Genomic DNA, 12,388 nt, shown 5'->3' on the forward strand with positions numbered 1-12,388 from the left:
ATGAACAAGATCTCAAATCTAAATTAATTAGAATAAACCGCTTCTCATACTTAAACTAAAGTTTCTCAACTACTCAAAACCCACATATCATAGAAATTTCTTAAGTAATACTAATAGTTGGTATTTCAAGAACCAAAAATTTTGGTTAATTCTATATAATATTATATAATTTCAGCTATTGAATGAGGAGAGGTAAATAAGAGGTTAGTTTGAATCATTTATCTTGAATAGTTTGAATGGTGACCTAATTCTTTCTTAAAGAAAACGCCTAACTACTTTCATGCAAGTAAGTTACTTTTTTTTTTAAGTCAATATTATTCTTTCCTAAGTAATAATAGAGAGGATATATCCAATGGGATAATTCCCAATAAAACTAGGTTGCTCTAGTCTGGGAATTTAAATCGTTGGGATATGTAAAACAATGTGAAAGATGCAAATTACTAACTTAAATACCCTATCACATTGCTGTCTTGCTGGGAATAATTAAATTATTTATTCTCTGCAAACTATAATAACTATATGAAACACGAACAATAAAAAAAAACCTGGGAAATATAGTAATTATCTGAACTAACATTAAAATAGTGTAGTTTTTCATGATTATTCTCACAATATTAAATGAATAGTTCAAATGAATTTTTCGTACCTCACAATTACTCCATCTATATTAGATTAGTCTTTGCTCTTCATAAATATTGAATTAAAGCCACCTGTAGACCTAAGTGCGAATGAGATCAAGCCTAGTGGAGTACTCGATATGATAGAGACATTACCAAAACCAATAATATTCTCGAGCTCAATGATTCAAATTTGTAAGGTATTGAATTTTTATACTCAGCATTGATATCATACATGATGACGATAAGCATGCTTTGAAAAAATTACGTGGTATAGATTACTATCAACTGGAAAAATATATAGTGTGAAGTTGGATAGAGACCTTTTATCTCATAGTCTTGTTCGCATGTTATCTAAACAATAGGCCATACAAAGGATTTGGATAAATTTTGTTCCACTTGATTGAAATGATGATTCATTTAAAAAGAATTCTTGATGTGAGTTTGAATTGAAATGCTAAAGTAGCTTCTGCATGTTCATTGACGTGAGTTTTTATTCATGGTTAAATTGCATGATCATATCAAAATGATGTTATAATAGAGATCTTACCAACTGCCATTTAGTCTCTATTTCTACTATTTATTTTGTTGCAATGTTGGGCTACATATCCTGTTATATTATTTGTCCATACAAATATGGCATGTGTAGATTGTTGAACTAATAGATGAGTTTGTTATTTAGTAGAATTATGAAATGTATATTTTAGGGATGGCTTTTAGTATTTATTTTGAAAAATTCTAGCACATTGGAAAATTCCTTTATTTAGAATCAATCATTGGTTTAGTTTGAATAAACACAAACAAAACCAGTTTCTATTACTCAATCTATTAACAGTTTTAAGTTTGGACAACACAATATATTTTGAGCATAAAAAGTAGTAGATAAAAGAAGTATTGTGTAGAAGCAAACATAATATATAGTTAGTTGCCTATTAAGAATCCTATGTATTAGTATGACAAATTAAGATGTGCACAAAGAAGTTGCATAAACTCTCTCATTTATTTTGAAAGGATAATTTTACTTAGATCCCTAAAATTATTACTATTTTCTTCGTACACGGTCTAAATTTCTTTATTACTTATATATACCCGCTAAACTAAGAAAAATATTTATATGTATCCCTTAAACTAACAAAACAAGTTACTATACGAGTCTCTAAACTAAAAAATTATTTCGATCAACGAGTATATGTGATAAAATTATCATACTTTTAACTTAAACACTTAATTATTTCTTTGTGATCTTGACTAAAATACAACTGTTATCTTTCTTAACATATTTGACTAAATTAAAGGTCGAATTTGAAAATCCTCAACAAGGACGGTTGAGATGATTGGATAATTTTTTTTTAATACATCTAAAATAATATCGATCAAATTTAAATTAATAAAAACAAATTATTATTTAATACATTCAGTATATCTTTATCCTTAAAGTTTCAATCGATATTATTTTAAATACATTAAAAAGTTTATCTACATAGCAATAGATTAAGTGTTTAAATAAAAAATACATTGAGATTTTACAATATTAACCTAAATCACAAGAAGAAAAAAAGTACAATTTATCTTTAAAAAATAAACATAATGTAGAGGCTATTTTTAGACCTCCCTTCCCATCCATGCATGCCCCACGTACCCCACTAATTTCATTGGTCTCTAGCTTCCTGAGAAGGTGCCAATATAGAGTTCTTCAACCTTCATTTTCTCCTCTGTGACAAGTATAATGATCTGAAAGGAATGGAATATGAAGCAGGGAATTGATCGAGGGCAAAAATGCATGGTCACAATCATTCTGATGAAAGTATTTGTTGCTATGTAGCTATCAACCATGAGTAGCTGTTCCTGAAGTACTTCCACGTTTGAACCCTATAATTGGAGAGCCTAGGAAGGGTGGTGGTGTTGGGAAGGTTGTTTTAGTCATCTCACCCTGCTCATATAAACATTGTAAGTACGGAATTTAATTGGGCAGGGAAATCCAATGGCTCTTGGACAAGTATTACGTTTTCTAATTAAGTGGGAGGTGATAAAAGAAGTGGTTGCTTAATTGGATGACACCTATAAAGTCCTCTAAAATGGACCAGTCTAAGCAATTGAGATAAAGAAGGATACCTACAAATTAAACTATCCTTATCTAACTTTTATTTCCATCATTTTATCCTTAATTATATGTCTCAAACTAATGTGAAAATGCTAACTTTTCTATCCAACTAATAGAGAAAGTAGAAAAGAAATTTAAAAGATTATTAGAGAGAATTTTCTCATTGTAATAAATTTTAAAAATATCATAATTGTCCTAGTTCCTCATTCTATTAAATTTACACAGGCTATTTTATTCTTCAAATTTAAAATAAAATATACTTTTAATATCTTATATCTTCTCCGATCTAAGATAGATGTTTTATGATTATCGTAATGTATCTCTTTTTAAATATATGATCATGAAAGAAAATAAAATTTAATCATCTTAGAAAAATAGGTAGAAGATTAACTTTAAGAATATTACAATAGTTTGTACTTTTTTTTATTAGTTTGGATGAAAAAGTTAATAGCTTTACATTAGTTTAAACCACACGAGCAAAAGTGATACGAACAAAAGTTGAAAGGGATAGTTTAATTTTTAGGTATAATTACACCTTAAAAAAAGTAAGAAAAATTTGCATCTAGCATCCTATAGTTTCACCTATTTGTAACTTAATTTTTAGTAAAATAGATTAATTGATTTGCAAATATCGAATGGTTAATCTAAATCACACGCAAGCTGTATTAAATGCAAATTCTGGTTATGGTATGCTTATGTTTATGTAAATATCTGTTTATATAAATAGTGTGCACTTTCTATACGAAATGTATTCTTTTGAGAGAATAATTGTGGGCTAAACCCTGATTAATAAGAATGAATCACCTATTAGACAGGCCTTAACACTGTGTGATAACAAATGATTGCAGCAAATTATACTCTTTCTTTGCAAGCTAACATGAGTTCTGGTACATAGTTTTGAATGTGATTATAAAGAAGAATTAGTTGGCAAATCATTCTTCATCTACAGTAGAAGTATAATGCATAGGAGCAATACAAAAGGTAAAATTAAATAAACCATTTAGCCAATGGATCGAGCAAATAGCTATATAATGGAAATAGATATATAGATGGGGTCGTCGTGGAGGTCAGTCTATTTGACATTGAAAGAGGCCCTAAACCTAAATAACTATTGGTAAGAACTGCTTATATTTGTCATTAGTACCAAGTAATTTTAGATTAAAAGTCTGTATTAATTAAGAGCAATGATCACTGTTCTTAGTTCGTACTCACAAAATGGTGAGATAATCGTATACGGGAAATATTGAGCTGTATAGGATTACTGTTTGCTTGCCTTGTAATTGAAAACAAAATCAACATCAAATATGCCCAAATAGTAACTCATAGCAACCAATGATAAAATGAAAATAAAATGGACAACAAAGATTCTCTCACTGTTATACAGTTAAACAACCTATTAAATGGCTCTAATAGAAAATGACACCGTTCCTACTACAAATTATCTTTTTCTCCGTCATTAACTATCGTGGCAGTGTGGCACGGCATGTCATCAACCACCATGACGTGCCATGACAGGCCACAAACTGTTACATAGCTGAGCCTCTTTCTTGAAATAGAGAGAGAGAGGGTCGTGCTACTAATATTGAAATTCGAAACATTCGACCGAAGACTCCAATTTCAAGTGGAGAAGAGAAAGAGACAGCAAGCGAATGGAGTCTTCGACCCAATATATCTCCAATTCGAAGTTCAGAGGAGAAAGAGACATCAACCAAACAACAACGAAAAATTCCACCCAATATCTCCCATCCGAAGTAAAAGAGGAGAAAGAGACATCAACCGAACAACCACCGCAATTTCTTATGGTAGATTCGTAGAGCACCCAAAAGGAACCGCAAGCACCTACTGGAGTTCCATTGTGACAGCAGACCAGTAACGATTCTGAAGATATCACCTCCAAGTCTCTCTCTCTCCTGTCTGTGTGCGTGTGTGCGCGTGTCTATCATAGAACAGAATATTGAAAAAGACATAGCACAAATGAAAGAAGAATCTCACAGATCCACTGCAAGTTAATCCATTGAGGATCTTGTCCTCAGACTGGGAATATATTAGTACATTGGATTAGAAACTACATCCCTCCGGATGCTCCATCACATATTTCACTTTAGATTTTATGTTGGTAAACCGCTGAATAACCTAGTTGTACAATCATCAGAGGATGGTTCTTTTTGAAGTTCCAACTATTTAAGAGTCACAGGAAAATAATTAAATGGGGAGTAACTTTAGCAGTGGCTAAACAGAGACCTAATGAATGTTCTTCAAACAGAATTTATCTTGCATGACGGGAAAACCAGCTAGTGGGTCATGCCGTTCATTCATACACTTTTCATGACCTTCTTTGAGTTGTTTCTACGCCGAGTCTTCTCAAGAGATTTCTCCAACTCCTGCAGGGAAAAAATCATGTTGTCAGACTTACTAATTAAGTAGTTTGAAAGCAACAAAATTACCATAACAATATGCTGGACTCCTTTTATAAACATTAAAGTTCTTTTAAATTTAGGGTTCTGGAAGAAAAGATTGAATGGTCACAATAAAGCACCACAGTGGCTCCTGCAATCAACCTGAGTCACCTGACAGTCTTGACTAGGTCAGGGTCCATAAATAAAGCCAACAGGAATCTTCAACAGCAAAATTAAAATATAGCAAAATGCAAAACTTTTAGTACCACCTAGGCACCTTGAGGACCTTGCAAATTTGGAATCCTCCTAAAACAAAGAACATGGTCTCATGATAAAATTACATGAAATATATTGTTCGGTGGAACAGTCTATCAACACACTTTTATAGACACTAGGAGAGAATTCATGATTGAAAGAAAGCAGATGAGACGAATGGCCATAATAAGTTCCTAATGATTTACATCTTTGTCATATCAAAAATAGCAAATCTGCCCTGGAAAGATTGACGATGAGCCTCTTTCATAGTGAATGTTGTTCAAGCATTAACTGCGTTCAGCGCAATAAGTTGGCATTAACATAAGAAAGGCTACTTTAAGTCCAAGCTAAAAGGCCTTTTGATCCAAGACTAATCGGACCTAATATTTGGCAACAAATTAACACCTAGAGGAATAACCAAGATTTAAGCCTCCGCCACTGGGCTATCCTAGCTAATTGGCACTTGCAGAGCCCCATCAGAGGTTGCACCTTGCAAGTGAGCTAAAGTGAATGAGACAGATCCATAGTCAGTTTTCCTTCATAGATCCACCAATTAGGGCTGGCTCAAGAAAGGTAGGGAAAGGTAATATATGAGTTTCGGAAAGGCAGAGGGCCCTAACACTGGGACAAGTGTAGAATTTGTTAAGAGCCCAATTAGCGTGTTCCTTGATAAGGGGCCAGTATAAATTTCAGGCCCAAGCCAAGCTTGAGATAAACTTGGTCTTCAGCGGTTTAGCCTAGCTCTGTCCAGCGACTAAGCCACTGACTTGCTCCGCCTAAAGCTAGGCAGGCCTTTTCTGCTCAGGTCTGACTAGAAGTACAATAACCGACCCTGCTGAACCCAAGCCTAATGTTTTGTCAATTTTACTAACAACTCCACCTAATATACAACTTGCATTTGTCAGCAATCAACTTACTACTAAAATTCAACTTTCCAAGCACTTTGCAATACATTTGATAGCATTCATTCTTTGAATGCCAATATGCTTAGGCCTATCTTGGCAAATGCATGCATAATTACCTTCCAATATAAAATGTTATCTTTTAATGCAAGCATTTAGGCCCCATGATTAGGTACCGCCAGTGCATTTATTACTCAGATGGCCGAGATTGATGTCCATCTTCATCAGCTCAACTCTGCTGCAATAATTTCGAGACATCTAGGTCCTATCTCTATCCCACATCATTCTCCCATCAATAAGTATAACCACATTTCTCTAGATTCTAGGGGGGCAATAAGTTTCAATTTTTGCTCTCCCATTCTATTAAAAAGGATAAGCAGAACCAGTGACGGCGAGCACAGGCATACCATAAGCATATGCAGATTGTGGATATGAAATATAATAAGGGTGTTGTGGCTCTGGTGGGTGGGATTGATATGATGGTAATGATGATGAACTCATCATCCTGTGGGTGCACCTCTCATAATATTCTACTACCTATAAACTCAAGTCCTTTTCTCATCTGACTATAATCATATTGAGCTTGAGATGGTCCCTTTTCTTTCTTCTATCTCTAATAAATTTAACTTTATGGTTGCTTAGGTTTAGCAAATGAATTGTCATTCCAATTTTAAAAAATGACAAATAAGATATTTCAAAAATGATAAATGACAAAAGTTAATTGATGAAAATAAGAAAAAGTTAAAAAAATGGGTTCTACATATCATATTATGTTTGTTAAGAAAATAAGTAAAGTTGATTTGCTAAAGATTGATGGAAATAAAAAAAAATTTGAAAAAATGTCTCTACATTGGCACATGACCGGCACGGATCGGCACGGGGGTGTGCCATTGGCACACCCAGTGCTAAGTGTCGTGCCTCAACTAGCACAGCAAGTGCCGGTCTGCACGGGGCGTGTCGACCGGCACGGCCATCGTTGAGCAGAACTCTCAAATTTCCTTCTATTATTCCTCTCACTATGAGTTCCAACCAACATGATCGGAAACCTGAAGAAATGGCTTCACAATTAAGTAGATTCCAGAAACAAAGAAAGTTTGAAGATAAGCACATAACGGGTTGGTTAATTAGGTATTGGCAAACTCAACCTACAAATAACAGCTTTGGAAGACTTCCATGTTTTTAAGTAAAAAGATGTCAAAATATTCAACTTAATAAAGCTATACAAGTGTTTGTTTGTCAATCTTGCAATTACAAATTGAGCCTTGTTCAAACAATAGGGACTAATATAGTTATATAACATTCAGGACACCAAGTTCTATAGGAGATTGAGGTTAGTCCATTAGGTAATGATAGCAAAGAGATGAAAGAAAGACTGGCACTAGGTGCTGTGAGACTCTCAGGATTTTTTTTCTTTTTTTCCTTAGAATCCTTCAACGCAGCTCATAAACATTTTTCTTACCATACAGATTGACTCTTTTCATACATCATCCATATTGTTATCAGAAAATATATAAAAGGATCTAGTTAGGACTAGCAACTTTGCAGTTTATGATCAAAGGATAGAGATATGAACAACAATGCCATCATGGGACAAAAAGTCAAGAATAAGGATAACCTTAAGGCAAGAACTTCGTTCGTGCAAGAATGCATAGATTTTGCACAAGAGTATGTGGCATAACGGTGATACAATATCCATGAGAAGCTGTCCCAAATTGGTTATCAAGATGTTGCAGATATGTGCAACAAAAAAATGGCGAGACTTGTTACCATAAATATTAAAAAAAAAAAAGTTACTACACATAGAATACAACATTGTGGGGTTCAAAGGGTGACTCGGCTTGGAGTCTCTAGTGTTGTGGACATTTCACCAGTGTAGTTTTGAATTGATACCTAACATCTAGCATATAGATACAAGTTTCTAGTGATATGAAATTTCTGACACTTCAAAACTCAAAGAATTCTATTGAATACTCCCAGCGTGCATTACCATCAAGGTTTTAAAAGACATAGATGGTGGACAAAGGAGAGACAAACAAGGGTTCATGTAATGCCTAAGAACTAGGCAAATGTGTAGGCAGACGCCTACAATTCAAGATAGTTAAAAAATAAACAAATAAAAGAACTAATAGTTAAAAAATAAACAAATAAAAGAACTAATAGTTAAAAAAATAAACAAATAAAAGAACTAATAGTTAGAAAATAAGGTAAATTTTATACCTACAATCTAAAACAAATATTAACGCATTCTTGTTAAGAACTATAGTAAACTATTAAAATCCACTAATTCATCAACATGTACAATAATTTTGATTTCAAAGTCAATTATATACTAAAATATGATGCAAGATGTTAAGGCGGTCAGCTCGGCGAGACCTAAACAGAACCTAGTTATATTCTATCTAAGACAGAAGCCTACGGATTAAGGGTGAAGTTATTTAAAACAATGATTACCATACAGCAGATCGCCAAAAGACGTAAACTAACGTGTGTTTTATTTTTAAGGATCAAAGTAACTTTAGCTACTGCAAGTAGTCACTTGAGATAGTGTGAATATATCAACTGCATGATAGTACCTTTTTTCACTGATTATTGTAAAAATCTAGCATAGTGCCTGAACTTCTCACTAGCTTCAATAAGACTAGGGCATTTTGTTTATCAAGTCTCATGCAATATCATGCACTGCTTTTGTACAAAAATACCATCACCAGATAATCTAGACAAGTTAGATATTAGAATAAACAAAGATCCTTTGTATGTTTATAAAGTTGCTATCATCTCTAATGCAAACCAGAACATATCGGATCATATCATGAAGACATTGATTCGATGGATCGAGCATATTTATTTTTTAATTATTTCATACTTATGTAAGCTCTTAACGCAAATATAGTTAAATCATATAAGCCACTAAGGCAAATTCAATTAAGTCATGTAAGTCTCTAAAGCAAGTTCTTATTCGAGTCATATAAGCCTTTAGGGCTAAGTCCAAATAAGACTCATTGTACTTAATATCAATATATCGAAAGGATGGGCTTCTTAGTTTAATTATCTGAATATCCAAGCATTGAGAATTAATTGAGTTTAGTTATTTTTTTATTATCGCATTTACTATTTTTATCGTAGCCGTTAGATCGTATTTATCTTTATAAACGTAGATCGCAACCATAAAAACCTTCGAAGCACCCAAACCCTAGCCACCACTTTCCTCCAACAACCACCCTACTATACGGTTGTCAACCACCACTCTTGACCGTCCGCCACCCTCTAACAGCTGTCGCAACGTCAGATATTTACCATTCTGTCCTATTTTGACCTCCCTTCACTATTTTATTTATATCTTTTCATTTGGACCTCCAATTTAGGTAAAACCAGAGCCATTAGAACCCTAACTCATGAGACTACCGTCACCTAAATTTTCATAATTTTCTTACATTCAGATTAGTCCAAATCTGATTCATAACAATCTTAGGAAAATTTGGAGTTAAACATAACAAGAAATTATATATATACATATATGTGAAAAAGACATTAGGCATCTAAAAAATGTATTGCAATATGGTAGAGAAAATTGCTCAAATATGCTTGAAGAAAACTAGTTCATTAATCCCTTTTCACAGACATATACAAGCTTAAATAATTGCAAAGTGGAAGCTAACAATTGAGAGCAAATAGAAAGGAAGAAGACTTAGTACTGAGAAAAATATTGATTCAAAGCATATGAATAAAATGAAAAAGTGGAACATACTAATAGAATAGTTCCTAAATATCATCTCTACAAGATGAAAGAAACATACTAACTTGCATGTGCATGCACAAGTACAAACTTCTAGAAGAAGCCAATGCACCAAGATCTTCCCTACACGGCCTATGGAGGAAGATGTATATAATATTAACCCTAATATTCAAGAGGTTGTTACCAAGATTTGAACCTATGACCTCTTGGATGCAAGGGACAAGCCTCACTGTCACACCAAGTGACTACAAACTTCGGTGATTACATTAAACTAACAAAGTAACCCTATTTCTTACACAAGTCACATCTTAAAAATAATGAGCCAAACTCATCGTGGAAGTTTTGCCAACTCAACAAATGTTTTAGTTACAAGCAAGAATCACTTTTCTCACATTTTTCACTCTTCATATATACAAAAGAACCTTGAGTAGCAGACCACATCATTGGAAAACTAAGAGAAGACGATCGTGACTACTGATCCATACAACTATCAATTAACATTTTAGCAACAAGATGTAATCAAAAAGCAATCACATTACACGTCAATTAACAAATTATTCAAACTAACCTGGTTTGGAACCTTTGGAGACATCTCTTTTGTCCAAAGACTTTCCAAATTATAATATACTCTTGCCTTTTCATCAAGTGCATGAACTATTACGGTACCTGTAAGATTAGGAAGAGATCCAAAGAAATAATTCAATGAGCTTATAAAGTGCATTTATAAAAAGAAGACCTCACTATTGATCACCTTAGTCAACAATCAGAAGCAGTATTGCTTTAGATAAATATTTTCTTTGACAATCTTTACCACTGAATCTCGGGATCCAGTCACATATTAAAATTAGATTGAAAGTCATAGAACTATATGAATTTGTGAAAGAGGTACTAACCAGAATCAATGACAATCCACTTTCCACCTACATGACCTTCTACACTTGGGAGCAGTAGCCTCTCAGATCCCTTCTGCTTTTGTTTTACCTGCTCAGCAGCAATTAAGAAATGAATTATGATAATAACATATAACAACAAGTACATATTTTTCATAAGCTGCACTAGTTTGTGACTTCCTAAGATGCAATTGAACAATGTGAAGAACTCGTAATCCAGCATTAAACAACACAGTCTTCTAGCTACATAAAACTAAGAAAAGGAGAAAAATAAAACATGGAAGACTACACTCCAAGCACATACTTTAAAGTCATGTAAACTTCGTTAACGTACGAACTTATCTGTCAAGATAAGATCGTTACACTAACATGTAACTTGCTCGGAGAAACCACCAATATTCATTTCACAAAAGGATCTACTATTATTTGATACAATCTCAATCTCACACCAGCCATAATTACCATTTTGCAGAAAGGTTACTTTTTCCCCTTTCCATTTTTGATTCCATTAAACAAAAAAAAATGCAACTAATACAACACCACATCAACATCAAAAAAATCCGATCCAAAACAACAAGAAAAAATCAAAACCTAGGGTTCCGCAGCACCACCGAAAGACGCGTGATTCCATGAGGATGAGGAGGGTATCGGACCTGCCTTGTGGATTAGAGCTTGGGCGATGTTACGAACGTGCCAGGTGGATCGGCCGGTGGCGATGACCATGTAGTCGGTCCAATCGCACTGGTCTCCGACGGGGATCACCCGCACGTCATCGGCCTTCACGTCGCTAAGGACCTTCTCCACCTCGCCGAGATCAAGAAGCCCTAGCTTCGAGGACGACGACGAGGAAGAGGAGCGGACAAACCCTAGTGGAAGCTTCCATTGAAGAGGAGGAGGAGGAGGAGGAGAAGAGAGCAAAGCCGTGAGAGCTCGCGATCGCAGAGAGGAGAGCATCGAAGGTATTCGAGAGTGTTCGACTGCAGCAGCATCGAGGGTTGCCACTATGCAAGTGGCAACATATCGGATCCGGGTCTGGCTGCATCTGGATCCGAATATAAACAAAATTTTATCGAAATAAAATATTTGAATCTTTAGGCGGGCAGTGTTCCACCTAATAGTAAAATAAATTCTAAAAATAGCTAAAATGTGGATCGGGCTGAATGATTGGTGGGTCGGACCGGCCCGGTCCGACCGGTTAGCTCGATCTCTCACGGGCCGATGGGTGGTAACGGACTAGACTATTCTAACACGGCTCTGAGTAATTAGTGGGTCGGACTATGAATAAATACTTAAGCCCGGTTGGCTCGAAAAGTCCGGCCTGGCTCGCCCGATGATCATGTCTAGTTCCGCCGCCCACTAGTATGTGACATATCAATAATATTTAGCAATATTAGTAATATTAAAAAATACTTTTACATAATAGTCCTTTTTTTCTTTTTTCTTTTTGAGAAATTTATATAATAGTCCTCAATGTACCAAACTTTTGATATGAGA

General features: G+C 34.4%; 1 protein-coding gene across 1 annotated transcript; it reads right to left on the bottom strand.

The window, feature by feature from the left end:
• Window positions 1–4,693: 4,693 nt before the first annotated feature.
• Window positions 4,694–11,881, bottom strand: LOC140780251 (protein Iojap-related, mitochondrial). The gene is made up of 4 exons (XM_073125668.1): window positions 11,552–11,881; window positions 10,898–10,985; window positions 10,573–10,670; window positions 4,694–5,099 (listed from the first exon to the last, which is right to left on the bottom strand). Exons 1-4 carry the CDS (start codon window positions 11,846–11,848, stop codon window positions 5,031–5,033), a joined length of 552 nt encoding a protein of 183 aa, XP_072981769.1. The 5' UTR covers window positions 11,849–11,881; the 3' UTR covers window positions 4,694–5,030.
• Between the last annotated feature and the right edge of the window lie 507 nt (window positions 11,882–12,388).

The sequence above is a fragment of the Typha angustifolia genome, chromosome 3, assembly GCF_048772165.1.
Source record: "Typha angustifolia cultivar Huaian chromosome 3, ASM4877216v1, whole genome shotgun sequence".
Taxonomy (NCBI): domain Eukaryota; kingdom Viridiplantae; phylum Streptophyta; class Magnoliopsida; order Poales; family Typhaceae; genus Typha; species Typha angustifolia.

Coding starts and splice junctions, on each gene's coding strand:
- LOC140780251 (XM_073125668.1), bottom strand. CDS start 11,848: ATGCTCTCCTCTCTGCGATCGCGAGCTCTCACGGCTTTGCTCTCTTCT. Junction 10,986..11,551: donor CCCAAGCTCTAATCCACAAG/GCAGGTCCGATA, acceptor GCTGCTGAGCAG/GTAAAACAAAAGCAGAAGGG. Junction 10,671..10,897: donor GTGGATTGTCATTGATTCTG/GTTAGTACCTCT, acceptor CTAATCTTACAG/GTACCGTAATAGTTCATGCA.